At 41.8% G+C, this 27,576-nt stretch overlaps 1 protein-coding gene across 4 annotated transcripts in view; it reads left to right on the top strand.

Moving 5' to 3' along the window:
- Positions 1-27,576, top strand: part of METTL24 (methyltransferase like 24) — a 170,126-nt gene that overhangs the window by 76,616 nt on the left and 65,934 nt on the right. For 2 of the 4 annotated variants that reach the window (XM_043592103.1, XM_043592106.1), the window contains one exon: positions 26,067-27,511. In XM_043592103.1, coding sequence (XP_043448038.1) covers positions 26,067-26,381 — 315 coding nt within the window. In that variant the 3' untranslated portion in view covers positions 26,382-27,511. Of the gene's footprint in view, positions 1-12,949; positions 13,209-26,066; positions 27,512-27,576 lie in introns of those variants that run through there. The other 2 variants (XM_043592104.1, XM_043592105.1) reach the window with 2 other exon arrangements.

The raw sequence follows: 27,576 nt of genomic DNA, 5'->3' as shown, positions 1-27,576 counted from the left end.
AGGTTATTATGGATAAGAAAATCTATCCAAGTAGAAGAATGTTAATGTATGGGAGCAGCAAGAGATATTAAAGGAGGGTTAGCTTTCTGTAACACTTTCCTGACAAAGATTCCTATACTAATAACTTCAGCTGTACTTGTGAGGAGCTCTTACATTTTATAGTGAATTAAACAATCATAGATAGAATATAGGGTAGCAATTTCCAAGACATTATTGGATAGCAAAGCTTAAATGAATCCCGTTCCCTAGGCAACCACATGGAGGGGTATCACATCCTCAGGCTCCTAAAATGAAGTTTAAAGTTGCACTATTTTTGGTTTTGGCTTCTTCTGGAAGTGGTTTTTATCCCTGGAAATTATTTTTTATGTAATGAAGTTTGAGCCCTTTCCAACTCTTCTCTCTGTAGCATTTAGTCTTCTTTGCAACAGCCTCTCCATCCTTTGATCTCAGCATGCGTAGCTATAAAAGGAATGGCCGCGCTGAAAATAAGATCAGATTTGGGGTAGAAACTAATATCATGACAAGTGAGGGTAGAGCAAAGACATTTCTAGCTCCTCAGTAGGCTTTCATAATTTCAGGAAGAAAAGTGCTCTGGAGTTTTCTGACCCACTCAATCTTTTATGAATTTTTTTTTTATAGCTAATATGTTATAGGACACTCAGCTTGTTTAGGGGCAAAACATTTTAAATAGAAAAAAGTGATGGGATGGATGCATTTCTGATTTTTTTCAGTAAGCTTTTTGTGTGAGTGCCCAGTGTCATCTATTTAGGCATTTTATCTTCTGTGTGGTTCCCCCAATATTGACGTGCTTTCTCACTTCCTCTCCACTTTTTTCCTCCTTGTTTCCCTTGCCCTGCTTCTATAAGTTTGTGTGTTTGTTTGATTTTAGAGAGAGAGCACAAGTAGGGGAGAGGGGCAGAGGGAGAGAGAATCATAAGCAGGCTCCACACTCAGCCGATGTGGGGCTCAATCTCATGATTCTGCGACCGTGACTGAGATCAAGAGTTGGATGCTCAACTGACTGAGCCACCCAGGTGCCCCCTTCTATATGTTTTTAGTGATTCTTTCCATTAGGCCAAAAGTGTATACACTAAGCAATTGTGATCTTTTGAGCACGGACCGTCTAAGCAAGGTGCACCGGGAAATTCCTGCAGACATGCCAGGTGTGGCCAACCTTTCCGGTGGGGGTGTGTGTGGGGGGGGGGTCCAGTTGCTGACACCATCTCTTCCGTCTTGGAGCTGGCGGTATCTGGTGACCAAGAAAGTCCAAGGGACTTCTGGAAGGCCTTCCAGTAAAAATACCTTGTTAGTATATTCTGCTGGTTAGACTCAAGTTAATTAGTTGATCTTTGAAAAAGATTTTTCTCTCTGGAAGATTGAGCCTATTCTTACCTGAACATCAGTGACTTAAGTCATACAAGCTTATTTGTGTCTTGAGTAGGTGTCTCATGATATTTGGCTGAGAGAGTGGAAGCTGGCTGAGGTGGAAAGGGAAAAATACTTGATGTATAGTTTGGTGTACAGTCCGTAATAAGCTGTGACCAGCCAGTGGGCACCCAAGAGCAAATGCAACGGGTGTGAAGTCACTTTCTGTCAACAGAAAGTAGGAAGGAGAAACACTCAGGTATAGTTTGCCTTCTTTGCCGTTTTAGCTGAGGCCATGGAGGTGCCCACCTGCAGAGTTGCATGGCATGCTTTGCTTGTGAAGGTCAGCCACAGGTTGTTAATGCTTGCTATGTCCTAACTACTCTCAAATATATCATATTCCATGCCCTAGACGAAGCAGAGAGAGTGTTTTTTGTTTCCTTTTGCTGAATGCTAGTGAACACTCTTCAGGTACCCCGTGAACCCTGTGAACCCTTTTTTAGGAACTCAACCAGTGGCAGGGGAGCAGTGATGAGGTCCTTGCCCTCAAGACATCATGGTCTATAGGGAGAAGCCTGTGTTTGTACAAAGATTATATAGTAACATACTAACTACTGCTGTAAGAGAAGCAGAAGAGGAGTAACTCTTTTCTCTTGGGGTGGGGAGTGGTCAGGGAGGTGATAGGAGGAGGAGAAGAGGAAATATTTCAGCTGGCTCTTGCAAGTTGAAAAGGAGTTTATCAGAAATAGAAGGTGGGAGGGGTTAGTAAATGCAAGGGCAGAGGTGTGGTAAAGATCATTGTAAATTCCAAAAAAGTAAAAAATTCAACGTGGCTGGCACAAAAGGTGATTTGTGGAGAGAGCAAGGTCACGAGGCAAAGAAAGGAGAGGTTGGGCCCAGGCGGTGAAAGACTTGGTGAGCCCAGTAAAGGAGGCTGGACTTTATTTTGAAGCTGCGGGCAGCCTGCAGGGGCCCTGAAACAAGGGACTTAAATAATAGGGTTTTAAATTAGGTAGATAATTCTAGAAACATTGTAGAGGGTGGACAATTCAAGGCTAAATTCTCCTGAGAGTAGAGTTCATTGGAAATATCGGGTGAGCAGGCATTAAAGGACTGATAAGAGCCAGTGCGGTGGAGGCAACATTAGTCAGCCTTGGCATTTTAGCAATAGCTTTCACATCTGTCAGTGCCTGCCAAAATTTAAAGTGTGGGCAGGAATAAGGGACTTTCACTTTTCGTTTTATGTATTTCTTTCCCAGTTGCATTGTTACAACCAACTTTTTAATAAAACAAATTTGTTTTGGAAAAAAAAAAGAAGTTGGATCCCACTGCAATAAAATTAAAGCTACAGAACAAAACATCTTAAAGCTCTCTTTAATAATTCATTCTAAAAAGAAATATTCATTTCCAAAACATTTAAAAATTCCTCTAGGGCTTGCTCTAAACAAATTTGAACTGGGTTTTTGCCGATGAAGAAAACAGAAACATGTCACATTCCCCACAAACAATGTAAGTGGTTTTTGCACTATCAGAGACTTGTGATTTTCCTCTAGGGATCTGGTTAATCCAAATTGTTTATATCTCAAAATAAATATTTGATATTTAACTATGAACTGTGCACTTATAATTGCTTTTGAATGTGGGTGTGGAAATTATCCCACAGATAAGTGAGAATTGACTTAAAAAAATAATAACTTCCCCGTACACTGTTTCTGTAGAGTTCAAATGTGGGCCTGGTTGACAATTTCCAGCACAAAGATCAAGAAACTCACAATTGATACAGTCTAGTTTACCACACTCAGTTTTTTCGAAACAGCAAATTGGAAACATATGCTCTTAACTAAAGATATTGAGAAGCTGTTGCAGTCTGAATTCATTAGTTAGACATCCAGTTACTAAGGAACTCAATCAAATTTGGCAACTCACTTTAGAAGATGGGGCTGCTTTTGCTTTTTTCACAAGAAACAAGACAATTAGAACACATCTGTCTCCGGGGTGCCCGGGTGAGTCAGTTGGTTAAGCATCGGACTCTTGGTTTTGGCTCACGTTATGATCTGGTGAGATCGAGCCCTGAGTCGGGCTCTGTGCTGACAGCATGGAGCCTGCTTGGGATTCTTTCTCCCCCCCCCCCCCCCCCCCCCTGCCATTCCCCTGCTTGTGCTATATCTATCACTCTCAAAATAAATAAATAAACATAAAAAACCCACATCTGTCTCCATTTAGACATTTATGGAAAATACTGATAAGAGGGTCATTAGTAAACTGAAAGATCTTAAACTTGCTAGTATAATGTCTTATAAGAGATTTGGTTTTGCAAGAAGTTCAAATGTTATTACATTATTCAGAGAAGAAGCTGGTAGAGCTAAGAGGGAAGGATTCTCAAGGGGCGCCTGGGTGGCGCAGTCGGTTAAGCGTCTGACTTCAGCCAGGTCATGATCTCGCGGTCCGTGAGTTCTAGCCCCGCGTCAGGCTCTGGGCTGATGGCTCAGAGCCTGGAGCCTGTTTCCGATTCTGTGTCTCCCTGTCTCTCTGCCCCTCCCCCGTTCATGCTCTGTCTCTCTCTGTCCCAAAAATAAATAAACGTTGAAAAAAAATTTTTTTTAAAAAGAGGGAAGGATTCTCATTCTTTTTTTTTTTCAATATATGAAATTTATTGTCAAATTGGTTTCCGTACAACACCTAGTGCTCATCCCAAAAGGTGCCTTCCTCAATACCCATCACCCACCCTCCCTTCCCTCCCACCCTCCATCCGCCCTCAGTTTGTTCTCAGTTTTTAAGGGTCTCTTATGCTTTGGCTCTCTCCCACTCTAACCTCTTTTTTTTTTTTCCTTCCCCTCCCCCATGGGTTCCTGTTAAGTTTCTCAGGATCCACATAAGAGTGAAAGCATATGGTATCTGTCTTTCTCTATATGGCTTATTTCACTTAGCATCACACTCTCCAGTTCCATCCACGTTGCTACAAAGGGCCATATTTCATTCTTTCTCATTGCCACGTAGTACTCTATTGTGTATATAAACCACAATTTCTTTATCCATTCATCAGTTGATGGACATTTAGGCTCTTTCCACAATTTGGCTATTGTTGAGAGTGCTGCTATAAACATTGGGGTACAAGTGCCCCTATGCATCAGTACTCCTGTATCCCTTGGAAGGATTCTTATTCTATTTAACATGCTTGGGAGCTATCCTTGGTGCCTGAAAAAGTGTCTGCCTAAAACCACCTACTCCCTGAAGTATAGAGCATCCATATTAGGGAAAGTGTTCATGGTGACAGGTTAACAATGGACTGACTGTCAAGCTCCATGAGCAGTGTATGTATGTTAGGAAAACTGCATCCTACCCTTGATTTCTATTGAAAAAGTGCCATCTGGAAAACTCCTCCAGCTCCAGTAAAACTGCATTGCCTCATGGCTGAAGTTCCCAGGCATCAGCAATTCTTTTAAAGAAGGAAGATGAATAAGAGGATAGAGAATCCTGGGAACCTCAATTTAAAAGTGATCAAAACAGCCACCATTGAAAGCAAGCAAGATGATGAAGTTCCTGGTTGACAACCTGTAAAGCTTTCATGATTACCTTCACTCTCTTTGTTCTGGGCCAACACAGAGACTTAAAAAAGCCCGTTATATGTATTGATCTCTTTGATTCAGTTAGAAGCGTATAGATTTGGATGATTTTCAGAGATAATCATCTGCCAAATCTCCCACATGTCAATTAGTGTCAGACAAAGTAGCAAATGCATCTTTTCACTTTCACTGTTGGGCAGCCCTACTGTTCGCTGGGTGTGAGGAATACAAAAGGCCTTAGGGCAGTGGGAGAGGAGAAACCTCAACCAGAAGTCCTCTGCAAGCCTTGTCTCCCCCTTCTCTTTTGCATCCTCTTCTTTCACCTACCTGTTCCTTGTCAAATGAATGAGGCTCTTACATACTTTGATCTCAGTGTTTCAGTGACTCCTTCACTCTTCTGTATGTGCCGTATCCCTTCCTTTCTTTTGAATTTGCAATCTTTCCTGCTTGTGCAATTCAGAGATTGCCAGGTGTAAATCAGAGATGTTGTGAAACATGAACAAGATACAGACTTCTCATTAAATTCACGTTAGCATGAAAATACAGTGCCAACTCTTATATTCTGGGAAGATCAACTCTCACTTTGTCATGTAGTCCTATGTACAGTAAATCAAATGGGCATATCTCCACTACTATGGGATCACAAAGGCCTAGGACAGCCCATTGAATTACACCAAACAGAAGCTTGCACTGTTTGCACACGTCTCTAGAATACACAAGTTGAGATGTTGAACTGATCTTTGCCTGAAAAATAAGGGAGCTGTATATGAGCATTAAGAGCAGATAGCTTTTTGGGATGCCTAGGTGGCTCAGTCGGTTGAGTGTCTGACTTCCACTCAGGTCATGATCTCATGGTTTGTGAGTCCGAGCCCCACATCAGGCTCACTGCTGTCAGCACAGCGCCCTCTCAGATCCTCTGTTCCCTTGTCTCTGCCCATCCCCTGCTTGTGTTCTCTCAAAAATAAATAAACAATTGGGAATGCAAGCTGGTGCAGCCACTCTGGAAAACAGGATGGAGTTCCTCAAAAAACTAAAAATAGAACTACCCTACGACCCAGCAATTGCACTACTAGGCATTTATCCACGGGATACAGGTGTGCTGTTTCAAAGGGACACATGCAACCCCATTTTTATAGCAGCACTATCAACAATAGCCAAAGTATGGAAAGAGCCCAAATGTCCATCGATGGATGAATGGATAAAGAAGATGTGGTATGTGTGTGTGTGTATATATATACACACACACACACATACATACAATGGAGTATTACTCGGCAATCAAAAAGAATGAAATCCTGCCATTTGGAACTATGTGGATGGAGCTGGAGGGTATTCTGCTAAGTGAAATTAGTCAGAGAAAGACAAAAATCATATGACTTCACTCATATGAGGATTTTAAGAGACAAAACAGATGAACATAAGGAAGGGAAACAATAATAATATAAAAATAGGGAGGGGGACAAAACAGAAGAGACTCGTAAATATGGAGAACAGAGAGTTACTGAAGGGGTTGTGGGAGGGGGGATGGGCTAAATGGGTAAGGGGCACTAAGGAATCTACTCCTGAAATCATTGTTTCACTATATACTAATTTGGATGTAAATTTAAAAAAAAAAATAAATGTTATAAATTGCAAAATAAATAAATATTTTAAAAATTTATAAAAAAGAGCAGATGGCCTTTTATTTTTTTTTTTCAACGTTTATTTATTTTTGGGACAGAGAGAGACAGAGCATGAACGGGGGAGAGGCAGAGAGAGAGGGAGACACAGAATCGGAAACAGGCTCCAGGCTCTGAGCCATCAGCCCAGAGCCTGATGCTGGGCTCGAACTCAAGGACCGCGAGATCGTGACCTGGCTGAAGTCAGACGCTTAACCGACTGCGCCACCCAGGCGCCCCCAGATGGCCTTTTAAAGTGAAAGAAAAAATAACAAAAAACCCCACTAGCAACAGATTTCAGTATTAGATATACTGTTTGATTTCAATTACCTGCTAAGGTAGATAAAATGATACAAGAACTATAACCAGAATGTTAATAGTCATTTCCTCTTGGGACAGGGATTTTGGACAATTTTTTTTTCTTTTTCTCCATATCTTTTCTCACTTGCCCAATTTTTTAAACAGTTCCATGTATTATTTTTATAAATAGAAAGAAACAAACAAATAGCATCCCAAATTGTCCTCTTCTAGGGAATGGAGAGGCCTGGGCTGGGGGGGGGGGCAGGATGTCATATGTTTGTTGCTTGATGGGTTTAGGTGTCAAACAGTTTTTCTCTTTTTGACAGTTAAACATGTTTTATGGTGTTGGCTATAGGCCTGGCCTCTTCCAATTGGACCTGAACCTGAAATCAGGAATCGAAGGGAATATACAGTCTATTTTGGGTGTGGAGGGGATGAATTAGTGGGAGGAAACCCATCTTTAGTAGGAGCAGAGGCTTATGGCCATTATTCCAGCCTCCACAAAACGCAAGTGGTAGTTTTCTTCTTATTATGCGTTCATGCTGATTTGTATGGAACTTCACAAACCATGAATTGCCAAAGAAAATGTCCCAGCCCCAAATTATGCCTTTTGGTCATACAGAAGCTATGAAATGAATATAAATGACAATTTTGTTATTCTAGAAAAAGTAGTACATGGAACAAAGGGGAGAGGACACTCGTTCCCATGGTTAAATAAGCTGCAACCACTCAAATGTGTGTGCTTTCTCTGGACGCAGGGCCTGAGTGTTGCCTTTTGCCTCCAAGAACAACAGTTAGTAGGCCACGCGCAAGCAAGGAACTCAACAAAGAATTCTCAAACTAATAAATGCTGCCCGTTTGCTTTTCTCCTGTCTTTTTGCAAAAAGGAGCTGTAAATCGGGAAACCACTGACAATGTTGTATTTGGGGCTTGGATCCCTTAACCGTTGTTAACAGTTCTGAAGTCAGTCCCAGTTAGAATCCTGATTCTACCACTTAGTAGCTGTGTGCCCTGGGTTGGTTGGTTAACTTCTCTGAATCTCAGGTTTCTATGGAAACTGCTTGGATTTGGTTTTGGCTTCACCTTTTACAAGCTGTGTGGCGTCCCTAGGCCTCAGTTTCCCTACCTGTAGCATAAGGATAATGAAACATTTCAGTCGTTGGTTGGGAGATTAGTGGGTATTGCAGGGAAAGTGCTTAGCGTGCTGCTTGGCTTGGCACATAGCAAGTGCTTAATTAAAGTTGGTTGTTAGTTTTTAATTACCAGTAGTGGCGAGGTAAAAAGATACTGTGTTCTGAGAGATGGTGGATATAAAACAAATGTTAGGGGCTTTGTCTCCAGCGAGAGCTAATGAACAGTTACTTCTACAAGCCACAGTCTTAACGTTTTCCCAGAGATGAGGTTTCTAGATATAATCTATACCTGAATATCTAGCACATTTCTTTCAGTATTTTATGGGTGATATCTATGTGTTGTCAGTACCGATATTTACGTGTATAAATTTTTTTCTCCTTTCCCTGTAATTGCCACATAAATTTAACAGGATCTTCAAAACTGGTACACTTGTATTTTTTCTTGCAAGTTGTTTTTAAAGACTTTTAAATTTTTTCTTATTTTCTGGCTTTTAGCCATACATCTGTTTATAGCTTTCTTTCATTTAATCTTGTCTTTTCTCTTGGGTTGGGACTTGTGCATATGTCTTGATTATAAGCAGAAATGATTTTACCTAATTCTGTATTTATAATTTTGTATTCTTTTGCATAAAGAGAGCCCTTAAATTAAATAAGCTTTAAGCTCTACAAAACCACAGTCTGCTTCAATTAGAAGCTACATTTGTTTTGCAGGTGAAAGACTTGGTATATTCACCTTAAAATCATCTCAAGTGAATGTTATTATAGGAGGATTAGGAGACTAAAGAGATCTTTATTTTCTTGTTCCACTTGAGTCTTGCCTGAATTTTGCTTTGCTTCTTTGAGAAAAAAGCATCCGTGCTTTCAATGAAACTATGCAGACATGTAGAATTCATTGGGTGGTCAAAATATAATCAGTCAGTATCTGGTTTCTTAAGTATATATTAGAATTTCAAATGTATAGAACAGATTAAAAAAAAAAAAGAGAACTAACTTCATTAACATAACTCCTCAAACCTAGGTTTTTCAGGCTAACGGACTGACCAAGTGTGATTTCACAGCCCCATTTTGTTAATGTATTATGCATTTTTTGGGCTCAGAGAGAAAGGGAGAGTGCAGTGTTGTGGTCCTGAGAGGTCTGGCAGGAGAGCAAATGCCATGATTCTGGAGCAAAGAGGAGGAGGCAAGAAGGAAATACGTAAGGAATCCAAAGGAAGAGTGATCCCAGAATTAGAAAGTTGCTTACCAGTTCAGGACATGCTGAATAAAACAGTGAACTTCTAAGTGGAGACTTTAACTTCCAGTAGGCATGGATTGCTGCCTGGATTCACTGCCACTAATTACTTCCCTACAGAAGGCTTCAACTCTGAGTAACTTTGAAAATAGAGACACTACTCTTTAATTTTTTTTTTCTTTCTTTTCAACGTTTTTATTTTTGGGACAGAGAGAGACAGAGCATGAACGGGGGAGGGGCAGAGAGACAGGGAGACGCAGAATCGGAAACAGGCTCCAGGTTCTGAGCCATCAGCCCAGAGCCTGACGCGGGGCTCGAACTCAGGGACCGCGAGATCGTGACCTGGCTGAAGTCAGAGGCTTAACCGACTGCGCCACCCAGGCGCCCCGAGACACTACTCTTTATAAGTAATTAAGAAAACTAGAATATGTTAAAGGTATCTAAAATCAAGTTGGGTTGCATGTGAAAAACAATTACAGTGGCTTAAACTATAGAAAATTTTTCTTCTCTCACATAAGAGAAGTTCTTAGGGTAGATAGTTCAAATCTTGCAAAGAGACTCTGTAGTCATCAGAGACCTAAGGTCCATCCCATCCAGCTCCCCTCTCTTCCTTCCCTGGGGTGGAATTCTTCTCCGCAGGGTCCAATAGCGCTGCTATAGCTTCAGCCATCACACCCCTGCCCCAGGCAAAGGGATGGAGAAAGCATTACTAAGTACAGCCCTTTTTGAAAAAAAGAAACTTCCTGGAAATCCTACATGACACTTTGACTTCCATCTTATTGGTCAGATTTTAGTCCCATGGCCACACAGTCATAAAAGAGACTGGGACATATAGTCTTTTATCTGGGCAGCAATGTGATCAGCTGGAAATCAGATTTTCTTATTGAAGGAAGAAGGAGGAATGGATATGTGGGCAAGCGATACCTCTGCTGTGATACATTTGCCTTCAAACTAAGTGATGGTGTATATGTTGCTATTTTTCTTTATTAAAAACCAAGCATTAGCCAAATTATGGAAAGAGCCTAAATGTCCATCACCTGATGAATGGATAAAGAAATTGTGGTTTATATACACAATGGAGTACTACAGGGCAATGAGAAAGAACGAAATATGGCCCTTTGTAGCAACGTGGATGGAACTGGAGAGTGTGATGCTAAGTGAAATAAGCCATACAGAGAAAGACAGATACCGTATGTTTTCACTCTTATGTGGATCCTGAGAAACTTAACAGAAACCCATGGGGGAAGGGAAGGAAAAAAAAAAAAAAGAGGTTAGAGTGGGAGAGAGCCAAAGCATAAGAGACTATTAAAAACTGAGAACAAACTGAGGGTTGATGGGGGGTGGGAGGGAGGGGAGGGTGGGTGATGGGTATTGAGGAAGGCACCTTTTGGGATGAGCACTGGGTGTTGTATGGAAACCAATTTGACAATAAATTTCATATATTGGAAAAAAACAAAAAAAAAGAACCAAGCATTTTATAGGATCTGAATCTGTATTAATGTGCTTAGGGGGAAGCTGGTAATGATCATAAGTAAATTTAAAAAATGCCCAATTGTGCTTTTTCTGGGTACTCCTGGTACAGAGAGATGCTCGGCAGAGAGGGATATTGGGAGAAGGAAGGGATCACACTTCTTTCTCGAATATTGTAGTGGTCCTTGAGCGGAACTCTTCGTTAGCCCTTAAGTCTCAGTCTCAAGGACGATAAACTTAGGGTAGTATTTGCCCCAAAGCTGCAGTAGTGTCTGATGTATGTTAATAATGTGTGTGTGTCTCAGATTTAGAGCAAAGGGATGGTATTTGAGATGTGGAATATATGTCACTAATTAATTAATTTGTGATCTTGGGCAATTAACTCATTTAGCCTTTTCAGGCTTTAGTTTTTCCATGTCTATAAAATGAGGAGGTTAGACCAGATGTTCACAACCCCACTGGCTTCAATTTTCCATAACCTGGAACCTAGGAGGTTGATTTAACCATCTTCCCATCTACCTATCCATCTGTCCACCTGTCTACCCATCTACCCATCCACCTATCAACAACTTTTGATAGTGCTTGGTGGTGTGCTAGAAGCTGGGGATTAAAAAAAAAAGTTATTAGCCTTCATGGAGCTTATAGTCCATTCTTGGCCACGGGGAGTATAACTCTTTTGCCTCTTGTCAGATGCAAATGCAGTTGAAGAAACTTTTAAATTTCACCTGCCAGTGTGTTATATAGAGATGGTTCTTGTCTATTATGTGTGAAACATCTCTGTAGATTTCCTATTTTAATTCTTTCCCTGAGTCATCTCCCAAAACATAGCTGCTGTGGTGCAGAGAAGACACATTTTGATATTAGCTTAAACAAGATGATCATAATTTGGGGGGGGGGGAGGGTTGGTTATGGACCTCATTGTGAATTGGTAAAAATAATAACAGCTAACACACATACTCTGTGTTGGGTGCTGTGCATGGTGCCTTATGTGCATTTCTCCTCAAGGCCATTTGACCTCAAGACAGGTAGGAGTCCTTTTGTTCTTCTCTGAGTCACTGAGAGGCTATCCAGACCCATGTGATGAAGCAATTGTCCCCGGAGCCAAAGTCCCAGGGACCACAATGTTCTTAGTAGAGTGTTCATGAGCACAAACACACATTTTTGCATACAGTTCCAAGGAGTACAAGCCACACCGACACCGTGGTGATGTGTTTAGGGAACCCTGACTAACTGTATCCTAATGAAGAAAATAGCTGATGTTGGAAAACCATTCTATACCCCCTCAGGTCAAAGTGTGTGGATACAAAGTGTGGTGATGTGTTTAGGGAACCCTGACTAACTGTATCCTAATGAAGAAAATAGCTGATGTTGGAAAGCCATTCTATACCCCCTCAGGTCAAAGAGTCCCAGTGTGTGGATACTTTCTGCACTGGTCATGAGAAGGGAGAGAACCCAGCCTACGTTGAGGCTGAGAGCCCTGTGCATACATGCCATGAAAAACTAATGTAATGTCATCAGCCACATCCAGTGGTTCTCAAAGTGTGGTCCTTGGATCAGTAGTGTCACCAGCAGCTGCACTCCTGGTAGAAATGCAGATACTCAGGCTCTGTTCTAGATCTACTGAATCAGAGGCTGTGTGTTGACACGCCCTCCGCTGATTCTGATGCATGGGATACCCGGAGCAGCACTGTCCAACAGAACTCTGTGTAAAGATGGAAGTGTCCCAGGGCTGCACTGTCCAGTATGGTAGCCCCCAGCACAGGTGGCTTTTGAGCACTTGAAATGTGGGTGGAGGAAAACTGAATTTTTAATTTTATTGGATTTTAACTAATTAAAATGTAAATGGCCACATGTGATGAATGGCCATTGTGTAGGGCAGCACCACTTAGCCCCATGGCATTCCTAAATACTCCTGTTCCTCACAACACCACAAAACAAAGAACTGAATGCCACATCTAGAATTATGTATTATCTATTTGTTTATTCCAGTGTTGATGTTATTTAACTAGAAAATGTTTGGGATGGGAGCCTTGCAGTTTAATGCCAGTGACATATTCCTGTGAGGCGTGAGATGATTCATTTTCAGAAATACCAAATAAAAGCAGTGCTGTCTAGTTCACAATAGGCTTACAACCTGTCGGAAATATGTACGAACCACCCCCCTCAAAATGGAGTCCCAAACCCTTAGATGCTTCACTTCCTGGTTCTTCTTCCTCTCTCCATTTCCAGGACTTATTTTCACGGACTTTGCAAGGAGCATGCTCCAAAGACCTGAAGTGTCTGCATCACCTCAAGGAGGGTACTTTTTGCCTTACATGGGCATAGGCGACTTCCGGGTAAGGCTGTAAGCTCTGTAGTGCTCAGCCAATGAGGAACCAGGGGACTTGCATGCTAGGAGATAAATTGTCTGATGCGACTGCCCCAAGTGTGCCTGTCCATCAGACACCCGCTCTTGCAAGAATGTTGAGTAAAGCCTTGCTTCACTGTGCTCGGAGGCTCCGTGTCCCTCCTATGAGAGCTTATTTTTCACATTCTATAACAGAAAAAACAACTTGTATACATTTCCAAGTCCCGTCAGAACTTACGGCATGGGTGCCTTCTTAGGTGCTTTTGGATTTTGAGGGCAAGTACTTTTGAATAACCCCAGCAACTCAAATTCCTCAAAGAACGTGAAATTCTGCTTGTACTTGAGGGACAACTATGGTGTTCTATATGTTGGTCAAGGGGAGATATGGTCACTAGCAGAAAGTTGGTGTCCCACACCGAGAGGAAGTCTCATGAATAAAAGGAACAAGGGCAGGACATTGCATGACAGAATAACATTTGGCTAAAGCGTAAGGTTCATGAAGTGTTGAAAATTAAGACCCCGACACCACTTGTGCGGAGTGGGATGATGGAATCCACAGTTGCCCTCGTTCCTGACTTCCAGCCTTCGACTCTCTCGCCACTGTTGCAGTCCGTGGGATCCTAAGCAGGATGATCACAGTGCTGGTGGTAGAAAAGAGGGGCCCAGTGTAAGATGTCACAGGGGCAGAAGGGACAGGACTTGTTATCATAGGGGCTGGTGCACATACCGCGTGTCGGGAACTCTCATGGAAACGTGACACCCAAGGAGGAGTTGGGTGCTGCCCTGAAGGAACTTAGAGCCCAGGTAAGGGAAGGGAACCGACCTGTCAACATATGAGTGCAAACCATGCTATGTGCTTCCCTTAGAGATCAATACGGGGTCCAGAAATGGAGGACATCACATCGAGGAGACCCTGACATATATAGCATATACCCCGAGACCTCTTGCTGTTTCCTCATCTCTCGTTTCTGGCTTCCAATTCTGCTGGTCCTTTTATAGTTTTCACCCACGGTCGTGTTTTTCCTCACTCATAGCTCAGTGTATTTTAACCATTAAAAAACTCGACGAGTATATTTTCTGTTTCTCTAAGTGCGTGGGGCCATGTTTGATGTAGCGTAAGTCACATTGCTGGCTCCACCATGCTCTGAGATTGACCAGTCCCACATCTAAGAGTAAACTATCTGGCTGAAAAACAGTTTATTTGGGTATTTGCGTGGGTATTTATTTGTTTATGCATCTCTTCACTTAGGAATGGTTTAGAGACTTTTTTTTAAACGTCCCATCTCTTTCTGGAAATACTTGAGAACTCTTGCGTAAATATGATTAGGCCAGAAAAATAAATTAATCAGGTGATGTGGCTTTAAGGCACAGGGTTCTGACCTCAGGTCAGAGACAGATGCCCAGGGAAGTGGGTAGAAAGAAGTAAATTAAAGCATCTGCCTAGCGCTGTCCTTGGTCCCGCCACTGCTTTCCTGCCTGACCACCGGGGCCAGGTCCCTTGCGGCCTCCTCAGTCCTGCTAAATGTGCCCTGCTTGGCTCTTTGCTGCTGCAGATCACCAGTAGCCCAGCTGACTTTTTGACTCCTCACCAACTCGCCATTTCCTGTGTCTGACCTAGGTTTCTGGAACTAGGACCAGGTTATATCACTGCATCCAGCCCAGAAGATTCCTGCCTAGCAGCCTCAGGTTGGACGCTCTGAAAAGGCTGGAGATCTGACAACATGTCTTTGTTTGTAAAATTTTCCCTTATTTCTTTTAAAATCCCTTTGTAGGGTGTTGCTTCCTGCAGAGGTCATTTCTGTGATCTGATTACTACGTAAAATTATTTTCCTTTATTATGAGTTCACAATTGGTCTTGACATTAGCTTGGAGTGACCCTTCGTATTTCTCATAATATCCAGGGCGGAGCCTTATCTCTCTCTCCATAGTGGTAGAGGAAGTCTTATAATGTCACATTTCTGCCAGCCAACAGTGGTAATTGAGGCTGATTTAGTGTGTTTAGAGTCTAAGGATCTTAAAGAGACTTTTAATCCTCTCGTTCATTTAGGATAGAGTCATTTCTTCCATTTTTCTCTATTTTCTACAAAACTAAGATCCTCTTTTTAATGTGTTCAGCTTTTAATTTTGTAGGTGCAGATATATCTTGCTGTAAGTAGAATTGATATAGAAAAGCCTGGCCTTACTTTGCTTTCTTCATTAAACAACAACTTTTCTTAATTATACTAAAAAACAGGAAGAAGTTGTATTGATGCAATTATTTAAAGATTATGACTGAATATTGACCCAAACTACAGTAGCTATGGCGAATGAATGTAGCTCAATTTGTTAGGGTGGTAATTAATGATAATAACTTAATTTTTAAAAATATTCATAAATAACTAGATGTGTGGTTAAATGATCATTTTTATAATATAAGCCCAATTACAGAAGTCAGTTTGCACGCTCCTTTTCAGGAATCCATTTTTTGCAAACTAGATCTCTTTGTAAATGCCATAATGTGTATGATTCTGGCCCAAAACCCAAGCAGCAGATATTGAGGCAAGCAGCTGTGTTTGTAGGTCAATTATGGCTTGAATAGGAAGTTCCTTGTTCTGTTAGTTGATTGATAAGCCGGATGGTTGATATTGACATTTCATTGGTGTTATAGCTTTGGCTCTTAGCCAGAGATTTTGATTAATATAATGATTAATTAGCTTTATAATTGATGGTAATAGCCAGTTTTAAGCTTTAATTCATGTTTTCTGGGTGAAAAAGAGAATCTGTATCCTTTTATTTATTTTTTAATGTTATTTATTTTTGAGAGAGAGAGGGACAGTGCACGAGTGAGGGAGGGGTAGAGAGACAGGGAGACACAGAATGTGAAGCAGCCTCTAGGCTCCGAACTGTCAGCACAGAGCTGACATGGGGCTCGAACACACAAACTGCAAGATCATGACCTGAGCTGAAGTCGGGCGCTCGACTGACTGAGCCACCCAGGTGTCCCGGATCTATAGCCTTTTAAAGATTTAATGTAGAACAATACATAAAGCTTTTTTTTTATTAAAATGTTTTAAATAAAAAGATAGGTAGAGACAATTTAACATGTACTTAGGTAAAATTGGTTTGTCTTGCTTTTTCTTTAAATGGCATGAAGGTTTTTGTCTTATCTAGTGAATCATTCCGACATAGAGACAAAGGTATGTTTAGGAAAGCTCCAGAATGTCACATGGCTTCGGGGTAAGAAAACAAATGGTCAGTTGACGGGGTGATGACAGTGGAGGAGCCTTTTGTAGTGCATCAGTGCAAGCCTCCCAGCCTGAGTACAACTTGGTTTGTCCTCACTTTCCCAAGAGCAGGTACAGGAAGGGTCTATAGCTTAGTAAAATTATTGAAAGTTATAAATGGTGCCTGGCCTTTGCACATGCTACTCCACTTCTGGGAATATGGTTCTTCTAAGAAAGTAATAGAACAGACTTAAATATGTAGCTCCAAATTAAATATTTGTTGATCACATCAGTGTGCAATATTCAACTGGAAAGAATTGATCAGAAGGGGGATTGATTGGGGTGCCTGGATGGCTTAGTCGGTTAAGCATCTGACTTTGTCTCAGGTCATTATCTTGCGGTCTGTGAGTTCCAGCCCCACATCAGGCTCTGTGCTTACAGCTCACAACCTGGAGCCTACCTCTGATTCTGTGTCTCCTTCTCTCTCTGCCCTGCCCTTGCTTGGGCTCTGTCTGTCTGTCTGTCTGTCTCTCTCTCTCTCTCAAAAAATAATAAAAATTTAAAAAATTTTAAAAGAAGGGGGAATGACTAAGTAAATTAAACTAGTATAAAAGTTAAAAAACATGGAAATGGAGTCAAACCTTTTTCTTGGCAGGAAAGCTCTTTTTCAGGCAAAAATTTGTGAGGGATTCCAAATATATAAAACAGAGGAAAGGGGAGTTGCTTCTGTCGAATTGAGGTAGAGGGCCTAGAGCCTCCCCCACATCTCCTTCACTCCTGCAGGGGCCTCAGCCACCTCAATCACATGCTTAGGCAATCCCCAAGGGACACAGAGAACATTTTAATGAAAATTTATTGGCCTGGAAAGATGCTCATGGTTTGTTACATTGTAACATGAAAAAGCATATTTGAAAACACAGTGCGATTCTAATTTTACAAACAGCGTGTGTGTTTGAATTTTGCCTGTTTACGCTGTGATATATGTGGTGTGCGTGTGTTTATGGCAAAGAAAAATGTTTAGCAAGAAGTACACCAGGTATTAAAGAGTTAACTCATTTTTTATGGCCTTTTCTTTATATATATATGTGTATATATATATATGTATACATATATATACATATATATACATATGTACACATATATATATCACACACACACATACATATATAATTTTTCAGTATTCTTCATTTGTTTGAAGTTTCAATACTTTATCTTTTTAAATTTACATCCAAGTTAGTTAGTGTATAGGGCAATAATGATTTCAGGAGTAGATTCCAGTGATTCATCCCCTACATATAACACCCGGTGCTCATCCCAACAAGTGTCTTCTCACCCATTTAGCCCATCCCCCACCCACAACCCCTCCAGCAGCCCTCAGTTTGTTCTTTATATTTAAGAGTCTCTTATGTTTTGTCCCCCTCCTTGTTTTTATATTATTTTTGCTTCCCTTTCCTATGTTCATCTGTTTTGTATCTTAAATTCTTCAATGAATGAAGTCATATGATATTTGTCTTTGTCTAATTTTGCTTAGTATAATACCCTCTGGTTCCATCCATGTAGTTGCAAATGGCAAGATTTCATTCTTTTTGACTGCCGATTAATACTCCATTGTGTGTGTATATGTGTATATATGTATATATATATATACACACGCATACATATATACATATATACATACACACACACACACACACACACACACATATATATATACATACCACATCTTCTTTATCCATTCATCCATCAATGGACATGGGCTTTTTCCATACTTTGGCTATTGTTGATAGCGCTGCTGTAAACATTGGGGTGCACGTGCCCCTTTGAAACAGCGCACCTGTATCCCCGGATAAATACCTAGTAGTGCAATTGCTGCGTCATAGGGTAGTTCTATTTTTAATTTTTTTGAGGAGTGGCTACACCAGCTTGCATACCCACCAGCAGTGCAAAAGAGATCCTCTTTCTCTGCATCCTTGCCAACATCTGTTGTTGCCTGAGTTGTTAATGTTAGCCATTCTGACAGGTGTGAGGTGGTATCTCATTGTGGTTTTGATTTGTATTTCCCTGATGATGAGTGATGTGGAGCATTTTTTCATGTGTCGGTTGGCCATCTGCATGTCTTCTTTGGAGAAGTGTCTATTCATGTCTTCTGCCCATTTCTTCACTGGATTATTTGTTTTTTGGGTATTGAGTTTGATAAATTCTCTATCGATTTTGGATACTAACCCTTTATCTGATATATCACTTGCAAATATCTTCTCCCATTCCATCAGTTGCCTTTTAGCTTTGCTGATTATTTCCTTCACTGTGCAGAAGCTTTTTATTTGATGAGGTCCCAATAGTGCATTTTTGCTTTTGTTTCCCTGGCGTCCAGAGATGTGTTAAGAAGTTGCTGCAGCCAAGATCAAAGAGGTCTTTGCCTGCTTTCTTCCCTAAGATTTTGAAGGCTTCCTGTGTTATGTTCAAGTCTTTCATCTATTTTGAGTTTACTTTTGTGTATGGTGTAAGAAAGTGGTCCGGGTAAATTCTTCTGCATGTTGCTGTCCAGTTTTCCCAGCACCATTTGCTGAAGAGACTGTCTTTATTCCATTGGATATTCTTTCCTGCTTTGTCAAAAATTAGTTGGCCATACGTTTGTGGGTCCATTTCTGGGTTCTCTATTCTGTTCCATTGATCTGAGTGTCTGTTCTTGTGCCAGTACCATACTGTCTTGATGATTACAGCTGTGTAGTATAGCTTGAAGTCTGGGACTGTGATGCCTCCCGCTTTGGTTTTCTTTTTCAAGATCACTTTGGCTATTCGGGGTCTTTTCTGGTTCCATACAAATTTTAGGACTGTTTATTCTAGCTCTGTGAAGAATGCTGGTGTTATTTTGATAGGGATTACAAAAGTTAACTCTTTTAGACTCTGGATTATGAGTACTTTAATTCCCTTTCTTTTTTCTTATCTGTAGTTTTAATTTTTTAAACAATGACCCTGTGTTGATTTTTTAATAAGAGAATATTTTTGATTAAATATACATATGAATTTATAGAAATCATGGCTTTGGAATATATAGTATTTATATATCATACATCTAAATGTACAAGTAACCTCTAACATTTAGAAAGAAGATCTGCATAAATAGTACTTGGTCTCTGTTCTAGTTATCTTCTGCTACATGAAAAGTCACCCCCAAAACTCAACTTTCTTAAAACAACAACTGATCATTTCATTATTGATCATAGTTTCTGGGGGTCAGTATTTGGGAAGGGCTTTGCTGGGTAGTTCTGGCTCAGGGTCTCTCTTGTAGTTACAGTCAGATGATGGAACAGCCAGGGTTGGTCAGGCATCTTTTTCTTCCTATTGATTTAGGGTCTCTCTGCAAGGGCTAGTCTGGACTTTTCTCATAGCACTGTAACCTTGGGACAGTTCAGACACCTTGCATAGGGGCTAAAGTTTTCAAGGGTGAGTACACCACTGAACAAAGTAGAAGCTTTTATGGCCCAGTCTTGAATGTCATCTGGAACCATTTCTACCATACTCTTAGTCAATAGTAACAAGCCCATCAAGATTCAAGTGAAGCATCACAGGATAGGAGACATAATTCTTGGGGCCCAGTGCAAAATGAAAATGCAGGGTCCCTTGTTCAAAACTTACTACAAATTTCAAGTCCATGGCAACAGAGCATTAAACAAGGTATGGAGCCCTTCTAAGTGGGGGAGCCTGGTGTGGCTGCACAGGTTGCATCCTATGAAGCCATCCCTGGGGAGGGAACATCAGTCCCATCTCTTGATAAGAGGAGCATCGAGGCCATATTGTAGAAAAGCATGAGATGGGAATTAACGGTGAGACCATCTTTGAAGAACAAATCTGTCAGTCTCTGTGACTGATATTCAGTTAACGAGGTGGGTCACATTTTTACTCCCCAGAACTGGAGCTATCCATTAAATACAAAGGAGGAACTACTGACTCTCCAGCAGTCAGGCTGACATAAGAGTAACAGGGATGTATTTTTAAACTCTTTGTGGAGAGATACTGCTTGCCTCTAAATAGACTCGAGCAAAAATACCTGTTTTATATCTGTTATGAACTGCATTGTGTCCCCCACAAAATTCATAGGTTGAAGCACTTACCCTCAGTGTGACTATATTTGGTGAGAAGATCTTTTTTTTTTTCTTTCAAGTTTATATATCTATTTTGAGAGAGAGAGAGAGAGAGCACATGAACAGGGGAGGGACAGAGAAAGAATGGGAGAAAGAATCCCAAGCAGGCTCTGTGCTGTCTGCACCAAGCCCAGTGCAGGGCTCAATCTCACGTGACCTGGGCCAAAATCAAGAGTCCATCGCTTAACTGACTGAGCCACCCAGGTGCCCTGGTGATAGGGTCTTTAAGGAGGTCAAGCTAAATGAAGTCATGAGGTGAGGACCTCATCCAATAAGACTGGTGCCCTATAAGAGGAAGAGATACCAGGAGTGCATGAGCACAGAGTAAAGTCCATATGAGGGCACAGAGAAGAAGCAGCTGTCAGCAGGCCAAGGAGCAGCCTCAGGAGAAACCACACTCGCCGACACTTTGATCTTGGCCTTTCCAGCCTCCAGACCTGTGAGAAAATATAAATGTCTGTTGTTTAAGCCCCCCGTTCTCTGGCATTTTGTTATAGCATCCTGGGTACACTAATACAGTATCTAAGATTTTTACCTATTTGCTTTACTTGTCCTTGTGTTTTCTTATTAGTCATCCTTAATCCATTGGCTGTCCCAGTTCTTTGTCAGCTTCCAAGGAAAGCCAGATCTGATAGCAAATGCCACGTTTCAATTGATGTCCCTTCTTTAATAATATTTTGGTGACTAAGGGCTTCGTTATTTTTCCTGGAGTATTGCTTATGTCCAGCAAAGGTTCATGTCTACTCTAATACTGTAGATCATTCATGGATTTGTATGTACATTTGAAGATTGCTTTTATTAACTGGGTCAATTATTTGCAGACATGACCATGAATGGTTCGTTTCACCCTTTCTGTGTATGCCACTATTGCCCTCAAGGGCTGGAATCTTTCTCACCTCCCCTTGAGTCTGGGCTGGCCCTATGATTTGCTTTGACCGACAGAATGCAATGGAAGTGATGTTGGTGAATCCCATCCCTAGTTCTTTAAAGGTGTTGCACTGTGTAATGCAGTCTGCCTATCCTGCTGGGAGTACCTGGGAAAGGGAGAAGGCTCAGGTGGGGAGCTGCAGGCATGAAGATGTTGAGTGCCTGCTGAGTTCCAGGACGGAGAGGGAAGTGGCTAGGGAATGGGGGGATGTCAAGGACAAAGTGCACCAGCTGGCCCTGGTCTTATGGCCAGGAAGGAACCAGGAATGAAGCACAGGGGTTTCATGATGGTGGTTTCAATTGGCCTCGGAGCCCTGTTGACCTGCCCTGGATATTGCAAAGTTGGAACTGTCAGGGCTGGCTGATGTAGGAGCTAGCAGGACAGCATCCATAATTGCCTCAGAGAGCTGCTGGCCCTTGGATCTCTGGTATGGGACACTTTCCCCAGGCATTGACTGCGGAATTGGCTCCAGAACACATAGTGTCTTCCCAAAGCTGTATGATGATAGCTCCCCTAAACACTGTAGTACTTTGAATTGCGTGACCTCAAAATTCATATGTTGGAGTCCTAACCCCTAGTACCTCAGAATATGAACTTAACTGGAAATAGGGTCATTGCAGACATAATTAGCTGAAATGAGGCCATACTGCCGAAGGGCGGGCCCCTCATCCAGTATGACTGGTGACCTTATAAAGAGGGGAAATTTGGACACAGGCAACATGTAGAAGAAGAAATAACACAATGTGAAGATGAAGAAATAGATCAGAGTAACGCAGAAGCCAAGGAACACCAAAGACTGCCAGCAAACCACTAGGAGCTAGGAGAGAGCACGGAACAGGGGCAGAGAGAGAGGGAGAGAGAGAATCCCAAGCAGGCTCCATGCTGACAGCACAGAGCCTGACTCACGGACTCACGAACCGTGAGATAATGACCTGAACCGCAATCGAGTCGGACGCTTGATGGACTGAGCCACCCAGGTGCCCCTGTGGTACTTTTTTCTAGCAGCCCCAACAAGCTAGTACAGAGGCTGGTGCCCCTTTCCCCACTTTCCCTCATCCCTGCAGTTCTGGGTGGATGAACGCAGCCATCAACTTGTGCCCATGACGAGGAAGCTGCCAAAATGGCCTCACATCTTAATCCACTTAAAATGAAAGTTCTCGTTTCCTCAGAAAGTTCTGGGAAAGGAGATTTATTGGATCTTTCAGGCACAAGGGAAAGGAGATGATTTTTGGTAAGAGGACCCCTTTAATGCCTCTGAAATGATGCTAGATACGTGGTTTGATCTACCTTCTTCAAGACCTTTCTACCCAAGAATGTGTCTTTAGTTATTCCAGAGTTTACAGAGGGTTAACACTGAGTTGTTTCTCTCAAGAAAGCTGAGTTAACCTAACTGTATTAGGATTGGCACTCAGTTATTCCAATGTAATCATTTGCATGACTTTTAGTGCCTTAATTGTTGAGAGCTGATGTTAGCATCTGAAAAGTAACATACCTGGTGCGGAAACGTTTAGTGCCTTAGACTAACGATAACATTGGGTGCATTATGAAGGAACAGTGGAAATTACATTTGCAAGATCGCTGTGGCGATAGAACGTTCTGTTAGACCAAAAAAAATGGGAAAAGCACGCAGGAAAAGAAAAACATGTTTTATTCACAGCATTTGTCTGGCTATGCTCTCAGACTGGAAGGCAGGGAAGAGTTTATGAGCTGCTCAGTGCTGCACCAGCCTGGGCCGGATGATTTAGAGCAGCCTACCCAATTCTGATTGAAGTAGAGAATTTTCAGTCACTGGAATCAAAAGAGGTTGGCAGTGTTGTTGTATTTGAAAATGCTTTTCGCACTTTAGATAGGATAGCATTTTGTAAGTGAAAATTGGATTTCCACAGAAAGCACATATTTGCAGTGATGTATCCCAATTTGGTTTTTTTTGTGTGTGTTTCTCCTAACTTCTGATTGATAGCTTATTTTAAAAATATGTTTGGAAAAAAATATGTAATGTATATGCCTCTGTCTTCACCAGTGCAGTTTTTAGGTCAATTTTAGGCTGATTAACTTTGCCCTGTCCCTTTAGTAGTTTGTTTTATTGATCACGTTCGATATGTGCAAACTCATAGAAAACTACGGTAAGAAATAAGGCTCTAAGGATTTAAAAAAAATTCTTAACTATGTGAATTGGCGCAAAATGTTGATTTTGAGTTTGGGATACTTTCTGTACTAACTGAGAACATTTTGTGAAGTTTTAATTCTATATTTCTTCTGGCAGTTTAATTACCCTAATTCAGAAATACTCTGCTTAAAATCTCAAAGATTAAACAAGTCAAAAAGGTGGGAGGGCAGCAAGATGAGAAAAGAGTGAATTAATTCTGTTGTGTCCAGTTCACAGGAATTATCTTAGCCCTTGTGCGTGTTCTTCTGGAATCTGCCTTTGGTCGGTTCCTTTCAGAAAAGAAAGTTGTTTTGTGTTTTGTTTTTCCATGTTGCTTTTTCCTCTTTGAGTCTGGACAGGCTGGCTTCCAGATATCTGGGCTATTCTAAGGCCTCTTGGTATTCTTGGGGTATTGCCATCCCTCTTTCCCGGGTGGATCATGAGGTACTGTCCAAAGCAAGACAGTGGCAAAAGCATCTCCCCTGGGATCTCAGGATGCTGCTGAGCCAAGACCATTTTCCTGGAGCAGTAATGTCTAAATCCTCTGTATCTTCTCCTCCACCTAACTCTGAAACCACACAAGCAGTGTTGGCAGCCCAGAGTCATTTCTACCAAGTCTCTGTCTGCCTCTAGGGCTGTTTCACTGAGATTGCACCTGTAGAGAGTAATTCTTTAAGCTGTAACGTGTTCTGCAACTCTAAACTGGGGATGTTGGTAATACTGCTTCTACTCGCTGACCCTTATTCACTCTCTAATAGCAACCTGGTTTCCACACCGAAAGCCGTCGAGGGAATCTGAGCTACCATTTTCCCCCTTGTGGTTTACGAGGAGTCGGCATCGCATAAGTGGTTAAGAACATGCTCCAGGTAGACAGACTCAGTTCACCTGTCACTACTGCCTCTCCGGCTGTGTGACGGGGGATGGGTTGTTCTCTGAGTCTGGGTTTCCTAAACTTCAAACGGGGATGGAAACAGCATCACCCTTGCAGAACCGTTGAGAGGAGTAAATGGACGTTGCAAGCGAAGCACTATGCGTAGTGGCAGACGCATATAAGCACTCAGCAAGTCGTTAGCTCTCATTGCTTTCTGGAGGTATTTGGGGTTCTGTTATTCTAATAGCAAAGCCAGCGAAACCGAGCTGATTCTCCTGACTTAATGAATTGCAGCATCTTTCCTATCCTTTCCTACTCTTCCTATATTTCATCTTCCCTGGAATGTGAACTTACATTCATTAGATGAACAGAGGATGGTGTTGCCTCCCCCTTCCCCGCCCCCTTTTATTTTTATTTTATTTTATTTTTTCAACATTTATTTATTTTGGGAACGGAGAGAGACAGAGCATGAACGGGGGAGGGGCAGAGAGAGAGGGAGACACAGAATCGGAAACAGGCTCCAGGCTCTGAGCCATCAGCCCATAGCCTGATGAGGGGCTCAAACTCACGGACCGCGAGATCGTGACCTGGCTGAAGTCGGACGCTTAACCGACGGCGCCACCTAGGCGCCCCAGCCCCGCCCCCTTTTAAAATGCTGTGCTCGGGGCGCCTGGGTGGCGCCGTCGGTTGAGCGTCCGACTTCAGCCAGGTCACGATCTCGCGGTCCGTGAGTTCGAGCCCCGCGTCAGGCTCTGGGCTGATGGCTCGGAGCCTGGAGCCTGTTTCCGATTCTGCGTCTCCCTCTCTCTCTCTGCCCCTCCCCCGTTCATGCTCTGTCTCTCTCTGTCCCAAAAATAAATAAACGTTGAAAAAAAAAATTAAAAAAAAAATAAAATGCTGTGCTGGTGTTTACTTTGAGAAAGAAATCATGGAATAATAATAGATTTTTTTTTTTTTTTTTTTTTTTTTTTTTACAAGTCTAACATTCAGATACCTGAGAACTCTGCCTGGCTTCTAGTCCTGAGAAATTGGAGGGAGCTGAGGTTCGTGAGGCAGTCTTGCAGGCAGTGGCCCTCTGCCAGTCCCTCCCGGTGGGCCACCATTCTGTCTGGACCATGGCTGGGTTCCTGTGAGCAGGGTCTAGGTTGTAGGGGAGGGGCCATGGGCATGCAGTTCTGTGAAAACACATGCTCCAGCATCTCTTTCTCAGGCATCCATTCTCATTGGGCAGAAGGTAGGACGGTTCATTATGATTTCTGGCTGGCATTTCATTATTTGTATATTAACATTTAGTGTGGAGTGAGGTTAAAAATTCACGTTGTGGGCGCCTGGGTGGCTCAGCTGGTTAAGCAGCAGACTGGCTCAGGTCCTGATCTCACAGTTCATGAGTTCGAGGCCCACGTGAGGCTCTGTGCTGTCAGATCAGAGCCTGCTTCAGATCCTCTGTCCCTCTCTCTCTCTCTCTGCCCTTCCGCCACTCGTGCTCTCTCTCAAAAAAACCCAAACATTTTTAAAAAACGCACAAAAAAACATTTAAAAGAAAAGAAATTCATGTTGTCAGTGGCCATTTGAAAAAGCTGTCTAACTCTAAAATTTGAAACATTCTGCTTTCGTAGGAGGTAGTTATACGGTGATGCTCCTGATGTCAAGATGGTATTTTTAACAGCGCTTATTGAATCTGCTAATCTCATTTCATCATTTTGTTACAGATTGATGTTCTCAAAGCAGATCTGGAAAGCGCAGAATGGAAAGTTTTAGAAAATCTTATTCTGGAAGATGTCCTTGAACAAATTGGACAGCTCACCTTTGAGGTTCATCTCCACTGGCCCGGGTTTGAGGTCAGTGGCCGGGACAGCAGTGTCGTGAGGTTCTGGTACAGCCTCCTCAAAGAGTTAGAACTAAAGGGTTTTAGGCTTTTTCATAGTTACAAAGATTTATCTAAACCTCAGCTGTTCCTGAAGAAGGATATTTTCAATGCAAGTAGCTGTTATACTCTGAGTTGGGTGAATACAAGATGGAAATAGGATGAAAGACCTCATCAAGAACTCAAGGAAATAATTACAGTATGAGGCGTGTCCAGCAGTCTAATTATCGGTGTACTTGCCCAGTCTCCACTAGCCTGTTACCTGCTTGAGGCGGGGGTTGTGTTATTGCCTCTGTAGTGCATGTAGCTTGGCACCTGCCTCGTGCTAGGGGCACAGTTAACACTCGGGGAAGGGATGGACACAGAGGGCCATAGGAGTCAACCTCCATCTGCCCAGATGCTAGGCCTTTCACCTGTTTGCCTCTGACAGAGTGGGGACGCTTGTCCTCCTTCGTTTTAACATGGAAGATAATCCCCCACATACCTGTTTTCCCTAAATTTCGTTTTGTGTCTGAAGTCCATGAATTCAGCAACATGAAGAAGAAATTACATAAATTTTCCATTCTTACTGCGTTCCTGAGATTAAGTTTGTAGCTTACTGTTCAAAACAGAGCCTTTCCTTTGACTTTCACTCAAAGGTTTTTTTCTGTTCACCTTGGTCAATAACATTGTTTACAACCTTGTAGATTTCAATCATTCCTACTTGCCTTTTGCCAAGGGCTCTGCTGTGGGGTTATAAGAGCCACTGATGCTGGTTTCTGGGAACTCAGGCACACCAAATTCTGTCTTTGAGTTTCAAAGACTAGAACATCAAGAACTTCAACTCAGGATTCCTTCAGACTCAGCCTTAAATCCCCTTCTGTTCCTATGAAACTAAGCACAAAGCCGAATTTGCGTGTCTTTACTGTTGCCTTTTCTGACTTCAGACCTGATTTCTCAACCACCGACTTGCCTACGCTGTCAAATATTTTTTTTTTTTTTTAAATACATGATCTGAAAGATTAAGGGAGTTTTTCGTAACTGCCAGTTGGCATTCATTACAAGACTGTGGCCTGAGAGCCAAAATCTGTATCTTTCCTGGGATGGTTATGCAGTATTTCAGTAGTGCCAATCTTTTTTACATTTTTAAATATTAAACAGAAAAGTGTAGGTTCTCGGTAGTTCAAATGATCTCTATCATTTTTATTTATAGGATTAGACATTTATCCCTACGAATGATTTTCAAAAATTCTACTTCAAATAAGTTAAATGGTATAAAATAAAGCAAATTATTACCTTATTATAAATTAAGTTTATTTCCTGGCATTTTTACATCCTGAGAGAGCAGGAAAATTTTGTGTCCATTGTTTGTTCAA

The sequence above is a fragment of the Prionailurus bengalensis genome, chromosome B2, assembly GCF_016509475.1.
Source record: "Prionailurus bengalensis isolate Pbe53 chromosome B2, Fcat_Pben_1.1_paternal_pri, whole genome shotgun sequence".
NCBI classification, from domain to species: domain Eukaryota; kingdom Metazoa; phylum Chordata; class Mammalia; order Carnivora; family Felidae; genus Prionailurus; species Prionailurus bengalensis.
This window is presented reverse-complemented; position numbering and strand designations above follow the sequence as displayed.